The sequence below is a fragment of the Megalobrama amblycephala genome, linkage group LG19, assembly GCF_018812025.1.
Source record: "Megalobrama amblycephala isolate DHTTF-2021 linkage group LG19, ASM1881202v1, whole genome shotgun sequence".
Taxonomy (NCBI): domain Eukaryota; kingdom Metazoa; phylum Chordata; class Actinopteri; order Cypriniformes; family Xenocyprididae; genus Megalobrama; species Megalobrama amblycephala.
In genome coordinates, this window is record NC_063062.1 from 27,731,874 (window position 1) to 27,743,696 (window position 11,823).

General features: G+C 33.6%; 1 protein-coding gene across 1 annotated transcript; it reads left to right on the plus strand.

The window, feature by feature from the left end:
* The first annotated feature begins 285 nt into the window (after nt 1–285).
* On the plus strand, nt 286–11,532 carry LOC125254174. The gene is made up of 7 exons (XM_048168644.1): nt 286–944; nt 1,987–2,316; nt 2,417–2,740; nt 3,525–3,641; nt 7,289–7,606; nt 10,152–10,439; nt 11,308–11,532. The coding sequence occupies exons 1-7, from the start codon at nt 842–844 to the stop codon at nt 11,343–11,345; spliced, it is 1,518 nt and encodes a 505-aa protein (XP_048024601.1). The 5' UTR covers nt 286–841; the 3' UTR covers nt 11,346–11,532.
* Nucleotides 11,533–11,823: the final 291 nt, after the last annotated feature.

Here is an 11,823-nt window from a genome sequence, read left to right on the forward strand (position 1 = left end):
AAAACATTTTCGAGAGAACCCAAAAGCATTGACTTGATATTTTTCCTCCCAGCTCATTTTTTTTTTTCTGCCACATTTTTCTATAAACCTAGTGGCTGTAAGAATTAACGTCTTTATGCTATCATTTGTGTTGCTAATTATTATTTTGTTTAGAGCAATTATGTTTAGAGTCATATATTAAATTTAATAGATTAATCAAATTGCCAATGAATGCAAAATAATAAATTAAATGAATAAATAGCTGTGCAAGGAACAGGAAAGGTGCAGAGAATCAGTGTACGTTTTGCTTTAGCCTATATCAGGACATATCTGGAACTCATTCTTCTGCTCAATTCATACTGTTGGTCTGATTTCTCATGAGTCTGATAATGTTTCTTCTGTAGCTACTGGTCAGCTCACTTCTTCCAGATCTGATGTGAAGGCAACAGTAGCCACGCCCACCAGACAGAGAGAGATCCGCAGCAGTGGAAATACACAGCAGTGGATGCAATATCACAACAAATATTTCTGTATTTCAGTAAGATAAGGGTTTAGAGTGACAGAATATCCCTCCATCAGGACCAGTTATTGTTGCACTAAATAAAACGCCTTCACTGCTGTGTGTGCACAAGTATGGGATAAATGGAGAGCACAAATTCCTCTGGCCACACGTCACATCACTTTCACTTTCACTTTCCAATAGCCTACACCTTCTATAACGGTCTATAAGGGGCTGGGCTATTTATACGGATAAACGTAGGTCCTCCTTAAGTGTCACTCACATATGTGAGAAAACCGCGATTCTCAGTTGTCTCTTTGTCAAACTTGTCACGAAGTTGTGGCCACTGGGGGCGATTCATGAATGAAGAGCACAGTAGAGATCATACTGTATTCGGAATCTACACAGCTCTACAAAAACATACAGACGATGTTACTGCTGTTTCTCATCTCATTGCTTTTGGACGGTAAGTGGACTTCTGTCTTGGAAGCAAGTAGCCCATGTAGTAGCTGCACAGTCCCCTCGGTGAACATCACTACACGACTGAAAACAGGCTGCTTAACCTATGTTGGTCGGGCTTTTTTTTTTTTTTTTTTTTTTTTTTTGCAATGTATTTGAGGGTTGTTTTGAACGAGCTGTAAAACGGGGACAGCTCAAGTCGGGGGCAGAACACCAAAAACCGGGTCTGTCCACTGCAGTAAAGTTAGTTTTAACTTCAGATTTCTTCTGGCTGCGGTTTGAACTTAAGATTTCTGCGGTTTGAACAGATTTCGTGTGGCTATAAACCCGAAGTGCGCTGTAGACATGCAAATAATATAGTATGCAAAAAACTTTGTGAAAACTTTCACAGTGCAGTTTTGGGCCGCTTAACCTATCCTGTAGCCTAGTCCATAACTTCACTTTTCTAATTTGTGAAAGGTTTCATAATGCAGTTTCAGGCAGATAAACTTTCCCTGAGTGTTTATCTTCACTATTTTGAACTGTGAAAGCTTTCACAGTGCAGTTTGGGTCATTTAACCCCTCCCTGAGTCTTTCAACATTCTGATTTGTAAAAGCTTTCATTTCTAAAATAGGCCTATATTCATAATCCCCGACTTTACTTCCACAGACTTCAGCCTTAACTTGAAACTTGAAAACGCATCTGGTGTACAAGCCTTGTTTATCCACCATACGCCCCATGAAGCTTTGCACGATTTGTGACTTCCGTTTACTCAATCTATTAAAAAATGTCGGCATGAAATGGAAGTTGCGATTGTCTTTTCTTCCCTATGTGACGTCTATCCGAGTGAAAAGAAAAGTAAAGAAAAGCTGAGTGCGATGAGATGACTTTATTCTGTTCACCCCTTCAAGCATCTAACATTAAAAAGAGGTTTAAACGTGTAAAACATTAACTTCTTTCAATGGATTGCCCCAAAAGCACAATCTCACACAGTGTTTTCATTTGAAACTGAGGTTGCTAGTGTGTTATCAGATTAAGATATATATAACTGTTAATTTATGTTCTGCAGGCGCTTCTGGTGCAGAATCAGATGAGACAGTGACCGTGATGGAGGGAGATTCTGTTACTCTACACACAAATCTTACTGAAGTACAGAACGATGATACGATACTGTGGCTGTTTGGACCTAAAGACTCTATCTTATCTCAAATAACAAGAAAGAGTGACCTAACTTCACTTTTTATAACCGATGACTGGAGATTCAGAGGCAGATTGCAGGTGGACCAAAAGACTGGATCTCTCACCATCAGAAACACCAGATTCAGACACTCTGGACAATATAAACTCAGCATCTCAAGAGAAAAGACTACGGTGAAGATATTTAATGTCACTGTCATTGGTGAGGATCTCACAAGCATATTTTCTATGTAAAAACTTGACACTATATACTATAAAAGCAGTATTAAAATATTCCAGCTCTGATCTGATTTTTTTTCCAGGCGTGGTTGTTGAGACTGATGGAGTGAAGTCAGTGTCGGTGACGGAGGGAGATTCCGTCATTCTACAGAGTGATGTTTCTGAAGTACAGAGAGACGTTCTGATCGTGTGGAGATTTGGAGATAAAGGCATCCTCCTGGCTAAAATCGATGTGGAAAATAAAGAGATCTCATTAAACGATGCTGATGGAAGATTCAGAGACAGACTGAAGCTGGATGTGAATGGATCTCTTACCATCAAGAACACCAGAACCACAGACTCTGGACTTTATGAAGTACAGGTCAGAGGCCGCGAGAGCTCACAGCGATTCCATCTTTCAGTCAATGGTGAGTCTTTATAAAGCAAGTCTTTCAAAATATTGACAGAGTATAGTTAGGTCAGCACTTTGAATAGATACTTGATGTTTGATTAACAAATCTATTATATGGCTACAGATATTTAATTATATAGTTTAAATGGCACAAATGTTGACCATCCATTTCAGGGTTGTTTTATTTATGTTTGTATGAGTTTTTTATTTAAAATTTTTACAAAAGTGTAGCTGAAGTCTTAAAATGACTAAAACTAAAATTTAAAAAATTTAAAGCTATATTGAAAACTAATACAAAATATAAGAAAAGCACATAACAAAATTACCAAATACTAAATTTAAAATAGCAAATATAAAAATAAAAGCTAAACTATTAATAAATAATGTATTGTGAATAAATAATACTGATCACACTGGTCCATTTCACTATCGTGACCAAAGGACCTAATTTGTACTTTTTGACATCTATTTATTTACGTATCACCTTTTTTACCATCCATTTCAGGGTTGTTTTATTTATGTTTGTATGAGTTTTTTATTTAAAACTTTTACAAAAGTGTAGCTGAAGTCTTAAAAATTTAAAGCTATATTAAAACTAATAAAAAATATAAGAAAAGCACATAACAAAATGACCAAATACTACATTTAAAATAGCAAATATAAAAATAAAAGCTAAACTATTCATAAATAATGTATTGTGAATAAATAATACTGATCACACTGGTCCATTTCACTATCATGACCAAAGGACCTAATTTGTAATTTTTGACATCTATTTATTTACGTATCACCTTTTTCAGGCCGGTCTCCGGGTCTTATAGCAGGAATTATTGTTGCTGCTCTGCTGGTGGCTGCAGTTGTATCTTCTGTTGTGGTTTACTATCGCCGCAAGATCTCTGAACTAGAAAAAAATGCGGGTGAGTATTACAGCTGATATAGCAAGACAAACACTATAAGCTTTTTTACACAAGGAGTAGATGATTTTTGCATATTGTTAGCCTCATAGCATAATTGCCTAAGTCATTTTTTGGCCAAATTATTTTGGGCAATTATGCTATGAGGCTAACGATATGTGTGTTTCAGTTGGTTCTAAATTTGTTTGTAAATTTTATTGTTAAATCAAAATTCCTGCATGTAAATATTAACGCGCCAAATTTACCGCACCTATGTTTGGTTTGTTTTATTGTACTGTCCTGATTCTGAGTGAATAGATTAATTTGCCATACAAAAAAAAAAGTCAGATTTCCCACCATGACTCACGTGTCTTCGTACAGTTTGTATTTAAATAATTTCATATCATTACTTCTGTAATTGCAATTTTGTATAAACGCATGCATATTTGATATGACTTCTAAAACATCAACATTTTTATGAAGTAAATGTAAGAATAACTTTTATATTAGTAATTAATATTTCAAGATGAATACTTACTGGACTGAAGCAATGTAGGTTTACTTTATTATTCATACATAATTTGTTTAAAAATGATGTTAAAATGTGTGTATCAAATACAAACCATCAGGCCTTTGAGGAACGTTTATTTGTTCATCTCTCAATCATCATTCTATTTCACTGCATTACAAGTTTTACATCCACAGAGCTTTGATCATTAAACTAAGCACAAAGGGTTAATTCACCCAAAAATGAAAATTCTGTCATTAATTACTCGCCCTCATGTCGTTCCATGCCCATAAGACCTTCATTCATCTTCAGAACACAAATTAAGATATTTTTTAAGAAATCCAAGAGGTGTATGACTCGTCCATAGATAGCAATATAATCAACACTTTCAAGGTCCAGAAAGGTACTATCCGAGAGGTAAATGACTCGTCCATCAAGTTGAAGGTCAAAATTAGTTTCATTGCAGCTTCAAATTGTTCTACATGATCCCAGATGTACGGTGGCCCAGTAGTGCACAACACAACGAAATTAAAAAAGCAAACATAAGTTCACAACACAACGAAATCGAGACACAACACAACAGAATCGAGCCACAACACAACGGAATAAAGCCACAACACAACGAAATCGAGCCACAACACAACGGAATAAAGCCACAACACAACGAAATCGAGCCACAACACAACGGAATAAAGCCACAACACAACGGAATCAAGCCACAACACAACGGAAATGCTCCCGACCACTAGGGGGCTCTCAGAGCTCGGTAAAGTTAGTTTTCCTTGCCACTGTTCTATAGAGTCGGCAGTAATATCAATACCACAATTAGTTTAAACAGTATGTAACCACTGCATATCGACATGAAATATTAATTCAATATCACCTACGTGCAAAATAGCTTCATATTTAGGCCTATACTTGTGAATGATTTGACGCGCTACCACGGCGCATGATGAAGGGAACGTCTGCCAATCCCACTAAGTGGTTAAAACATATAATTTGTATTCATTAAAATTACTTTTAACATTTAAAAACAGACATATTCAAATTCCAAAGCTTGTCAGTCTTACCAACAGGAACTAACAACCTTTGGAATTTGAACATGTCTGTTTTTAAATGTTAAAAGTAATTTTAATGAATACAAATTATACGTTTTAACCACTTGGTGGAATTGGTGGATGTTCCCTTTATCATGCGCCGTGGTATCGCGTCAAATCATTCACAAGTATAAATATGAAGCTATTGTGAACGTAGTTGATTTTTAATTAATATACCATGTCGATATACAATGCTTACATACTTAAAACTAATCATGGTATTGATATCTTTGTAAAACTGTCGACTTTATAGAACAGTGGCAAGGAATAGTAATATTACCTAGCTCTGAGAGCCCCCAAGTGGTCGGGAGCATTTCCGTTGTGTTGTGGCTTGATTCCGTTGTGTTGTGGTTTAATTCCGTTGTGTTGTGGCTTTATTTCGTTGTGTTGTGGCTTGATTCCGTTGTGTTGTGGCTTGATTCCGTTGTGTTGTGGCTTATTCCGTTGTGTTGTGGTTTAATTCCGTTGTGTTGTGGCTTATTCCGTTGTGTTGTGGCTTGATTCCGTTGTGTTGTGGCTTGATTCCGTTGTGTTGTGGCTTATTCCGTTGTGTTGTGGCTTTATTTCGTTGTGTTGTGGCTTGTTTCCGTTGTGTTGTGAACTTATGTTTGCTTTTTTAATTTCGTTGTGTTGTGCACTACTGGGCCACCGTACAGATGAGAAATAAGGGTCTTATCTAGAGAAACCATCGCTCATTTTCTGAAAAAAATGAACATTATGTAAGTTTTAATCATAAATGCTCATCTTGAACTAGCTCTCATCTATTTGAATTCCAGCATTGTAGACACTGCTAAGTGTATTACTGCCCTCCACAGGTCAAAGTTTTGAACTAATTTTTATATGCAATATGCTAGTTAAATAGTATATAACAATTAGTTTAAACTTTGACCTGTGGAGGGCAGTAATACACTTAGCAGTGTCTACAATACTGGAATTCAAATAGAGAAGAAGAAGAGAGCTAGTTCAAGATGAGCATTTATGGATAAAACTTATATAATTTTCGATTTTTTTCAGAAAATGAGCGATGGTTTCTCTAGATAAGACCCTTATTTCTCATCTGGGATCGTGTAGAACAATTTGAAGCTGCAGTGAAACTAATTTTGACCTTTAACTGTTTGGTGCCCATTGAAGTCTACTATAAGGAGAAAAATCCTGGAATGTTTTCATTAAAAACTTTATTCAACAATCTCTTTTCTTCTTTGTCATTCTCATATGTTGTTTACGTCCAGTACTGAGCCAGCATTCGGACGTAAACACAGAAGCCTTCACTTTGCTTATTGCATCAGCTGTGTAAGGATAATGACAGAGAAGAGATTCTTGAATAAAGTTATTATTTTTGTTTTGTTAAAAGTATTCTCTTTCCTTCATTAAATTAAGGTTGAACCACTGCAGTCACGTCGACTGTTTTAACCATGTCTTTAGTACCTTTCTGGACCTTGAAAGTCTTGATTATATTGCTGTCTATGGACGAGTCATTTACCTCTCGGATTTAATCAAAAATATCTTAATTTGTGTTCTGAAGATGAACGAAGGTCTTATGGGTGTGGAACGACATGAGGTTGAGTACTTAATGACAGAAATTTCATTTTTGGGTGAACTAACCCTTTAAATATAATCTTACCAATACATATCATTGGCAGATACAACTGATATTCATATGCATTTTATTTAAGTTGTCTGTTAAACTGTTATAAAGATTTTAGTGATTTACATTACACACTTTCAGAATTTATGGCCATATACAGTAAATATCAGAATCTGCACCTACAGGAATTGCATATTGTTGCTTAGTTTGGGCCTAAAATCTTTATATACAAGCTGCATATTCTCATTATATCATATTATATAAGCCATAAAAATCTGACAAATTTAATGATTATGTTTACTTAAAAAACAAAACAAAAAAATATCTATAGAAAATGTATATTTCTGAATATTATTACACATGTCAGAGTTTAGAGGGTTAAACAGCATAAATGCACCTTTTGTCAAAGTGAAAATTATGTATAATCTCTTTGAAAAGTTTAGCTTGATCTCATAAATACATTTCACATTTCTCTGTGCAGAGACTATTGAAGAGAAAAAAGTGGCTGACGGAGAATGTGCCACTCTAGAGACTAAAACTGACCTACAGAAAGATGATAAGGTACAATGGTGGTATCAACATGACAGCAATCTCATTGCTGAAATCAGAAGAGTGGAAGAGACACCTGGAGTGACACATGATGGTTTTGATGAAAGATTCAGAAGCAAACTGGTGCTAAATAAGAAGACTGGATCTCTCACCATCAATAACACCATGAATATTCACTCTGGACTATATATGCTAGAAATCAGCAGCAACACCAGAAAAATCAAAAAGAGATTCCATCTTACTGTCACACGTGAGTAGATCAATAATCCAGCAATGTGTGTAAAGTTTAAAAAAATCTCAGCTGAACACAAATTGCAATTTAATTTTTTTTTTTTTTTTGGCATCCAAGCCAAAACTCTACAACTAAAAATCATTATAACTCTGCAGCTGTATGATGAATGAGGTTGAAAATTGGTATGCATCTATGAATTGAGCTTTCAAATGTAAGTGGCTAATAACATCAAATCTGAATGGCCTACCATTACAAAAACAGATACAGTTGTACATTGTGTGAAAATGAATATGTGGACAGAATTTTGTAAAAAATCAGCCTCAAGGAGGTGCTATAATAAGTAACCATGTTTGACAGAATTAAAATTCTTGTTTCTTCTGAAGCCTTGCTTTAATATTATAATATATTATCTAAAAACTTTATCCTATCCTAACTCCTTCTAAGCTGTTTGTCACACCTTCACCGAACTTTGCATTCATCAGCTCTAGACCAATGCTGGCTAAACATTTAGGAGATAAAACTGTAATATAAACACAACCACTTAACCACTGCATTGATAAGACTGGACAAAGAACTGATCAAAACAGGGAATAAACTGTATATACACAGACTGAATGAGTTAAAGGATTGGTTAATTTCAGAATGAAAAATTTCCTTATAATTTACTCACCCCCATGTCATCCTCCAAGATTTTTATGTTTTTTCTTCAGTTGAAAGGAAATTAAGGTTTTTGAAAACATTCCAGGATTTTTCTCCATATAATGGACTTCAACGGCTACCAACGGGTTGAAGGTCCAAATTGCAGTTTCAGTGCAGCTTCAAAGGGCTTTAAACGATACCAGATGAGGAATAAGGGTCTTATCTAGCGAAACAACTGGTCCTTTTCTAAAAAAAATTAAAATGTATATATAGTTACTTTTAACCACAAATGCTCATCTTGCACTAGCTCTGCGATGCGCCACGCATTACGTAATCACATTGGAAAGGTCACGCGTGTAGGGTAAAAGTACCACAGTAGAGTGAAAAACTCCATCTCATTTTCTCCTCCAACTTCAAAATTTTCTGACATCGTTGTTTTACCTTTTTTTGTAAAAGGCATTGTGTTTTTGCACGTTTACTTACTGGATCGGTACTTTCGCCACGTCACGCGTGACCTTTTCAACGTGATTACGTAATGTGTGTCGCATCACGGAGCTAGTGCAAGATGAGCATTTGTGGTTAAAAAGTATATACATTTTTATTAATTTTTTTTTGACCGGTCATTTCGCTAGATAAGACCCTTATTCCTCGTCTGGGATCGTGTAGAGTCCTTTGAAGCTGCACTGAAACTGCAGTTTGGACCTTCAACCTGCTGTACCCCAGTGAAGTCCACTATATGGAGAAAAATCCTGTAATGTTTTTTCTCAAAAATCCTAATTTCTTTTCGACTGAAGAAAGAAAGACATAAACATCTTGGATGACATAGGGGTGTGTAAATTATCAGGAAATTTTAATTCTGAAGTGAACAAATCCCTTAATTAACAAGGGGAAAGCTAAAACATTAGATGACTTTGTGCCTTTGTCTAATTAAATTATCCAGGGTTCCCACCCGCCTTGAAAGTACTTGGATTTCAGACACATGAATTCAAGGCCTGGAAAGTACTTGGAAACAAATATTGGTCCTTGAAATTGCTTGAATTAAATTTGAAATTTTGCGAAAATTATAACACGCCCCTCTTAGTCATAGTATATTTGTTTTGGAATATTGTTTTGGAACCAAACAGATAACAATTTCATTGTTCTGTGTTCAGCAGAACAATGAAATTCAAACAGGTTTGGAACAACCTGAGGGTGAATAAATTATGACAGAATTTTCATTTTTGGGTGAACTAACCCTTTAAAAAGTCAGAATTGCATGAGTATAAAGCACAGTTGTGTCTTATTTTTTGTCAGAAGTGCTCATTTATATCTCTCAATTCTGACTTTCTTTTCTCAGAATTACAAGCTTATATCTATAATAAATTGTATATATTCTGACTTTAAGCCACAATTACGATCCATATAATCCTTTTTTTCCCCCCACTCAATTACAAAATGTATTTTTATAATATTCCCTCTATATTATAATGTTTTTACTCAAGTAATGATTCATAAAAACTACAAACTAAAATTAGTATGGATTAATTGTTAACATTAGGGATAAGAAAGCTGCAAACGGTTTAAATATATTTCCAAAATTAATGTACGAATGATTCTGCACCTCTTCCGGGTTAAAATGGATGAAAATCCAATAGGAGGATTAAAATGTTAAGTATTGTAAGAGGTCTTTCATGATGCTCCATATGTGATGTGAATTTGATAGGTGATTGATATAAATTAAACAGAACTTGAAAAAGTCCTTGAAAGTCCTTGAATCCTGTGTTCATGAAAGAGTGGGAAACCTGATTATCTAACAAACCACAATGAAAATAAATCTACAAACATGCAAACTAGGTTAAAATGTTATCTAAATGTATGATGTTGAAAATGCAAACTTAAATAATTCATACTATTCTCTTTTGTATTTCTGTGTTTTGACATGAAGTATGGACAAAGTCAGTGAAGCAGGGAAGTTCTGTCATTCTCAAGACTAATATTGACATACAGAGTGAAGATGAGATACTGTGGACTTTTGGAGCGGAAAACTGTCTCGTTGTTAAAGCTGATTCAGGAATGACTATTGGTAAGAAATTCATAGACAGAGTGGAGCTGGACAAGAAGTCTGGATCTCTGACACTCAAAGACATGAAAAACACAGACTCTGGACATTTTAAACTACAGATCATCAACAGTGAAGAGACCACATTCAGGAGATTCAAAGTGAATGTCACAAGTGAGTAGAACAATGATTATTCTATCAACTATATTTATTTACACAATACACTTAAAAATAAAAGTTCTATTGGCATTGATGGTTCCCTGAAGAACTTTTAACAACCTTTCCATTTGACAATAGGTTCTTTATAGGGTAAAAAGGTTCCATGAAATGTCACATTATAGTATTATAACAATATTAATGTTGACTTAACTTAAAAAAGTAAGTAACCTGGATGCCTTAAAATGTTAAGTTCATTGAAATTTGAAAATTTGAGTCATCGAAAGAGTTTAGTTTCATCAACAGAGAACTCAAAATGTTATCTGAACATTAATTTTCTTTGTTGATTTGACAAAAAAAAAACCACTTATGATAAATCACATATATATATATATATATATATATATATATATATATATATATATACATATACATATATATATATATATATATATATATATATATATATATATATATATATATATATATATATATATATATATATATATATATATATATATATATATATATATAATTTTTTTTTTTTTTTTTTTTCATGCAAAATTGTTTCTTTCTCTCCTTTCAGTTTCTGTGATTCTCTCTGTATTAAAATATATATATATATATATATATATATATATATATATATATATATATATATATATATATATATATATATATATATATATATTATATATATATATATATATATATATATATATATATATATATTATATATTGCATGCATCTAAAAAAAAAAATTATATATATATATATATATATATATATATATATAATTTTTTTTTTTTTTTTTTTCATGCAAAATTTTTCTTTCTCTCCTTTCTGTCTCTGTGATTCTCTCTGTATTTTCATTCGTGTTCCACAGGAGAACAACCGAATGATTCAACTTGGCTGTTGGAGTGAAGGAGTGAAAAGTCACGCCCACCAATGTCAATCACTGTGACATCACCAACATTTGAGCTCAACATAGATATTAGAATGATTTCTGAAGGATCATGTGACACTGAAGACTGGAGTAACGATGCTGAAAATTCAGCTTTGCATCACAGGAATAAATTACTTTGTCAAATATATTTAAATAGTACACAGTTATTTTAAATTGTAATAATATTTCACAATATTACTGTTTTTTACTGTATTTTTAATTAAATAAATGTAGCCTTGGTGAGCAGACGAAACTTCTTTTAAAAACATTAAAAATCTTAGTGGTTCCAAACTTTTGGACTGTACTGTATATATATATATATATATATATATATATATATATATATATATATATATATATATATATAAAAACGTTGTCAAATTATAATTGAAAGGATTATTGCAGCTTCCATATGAGTGTATGGAATTTGCATTTAAAGGTGCCCTAGAATTAAAT

Bases quoted from the DNA above. Each gene is read 5' to 3' on its own strand.
- LOC125254174 (XM_048168644.1), top strand. From the start codon at position 842: ATGAAGAGCACAGTAGAGATCATACTGTATTCGGAATCTACACAGCTC. The intron at 945-1,986 runs GTAAGTGGACTT...TATGTTCTGCAG, and splicing joins CATCTCATTGCTTTTGGACG to GCGCTTCTGGTGCAGAATCA. The intron at 2,741-3,524 runs GTGAGTCTTTAT...CACCTTTTTCAG, and splicing joins ATTCCATCTTTCAGTCAATG to GCCGGTCTCCGGGTCTTATA.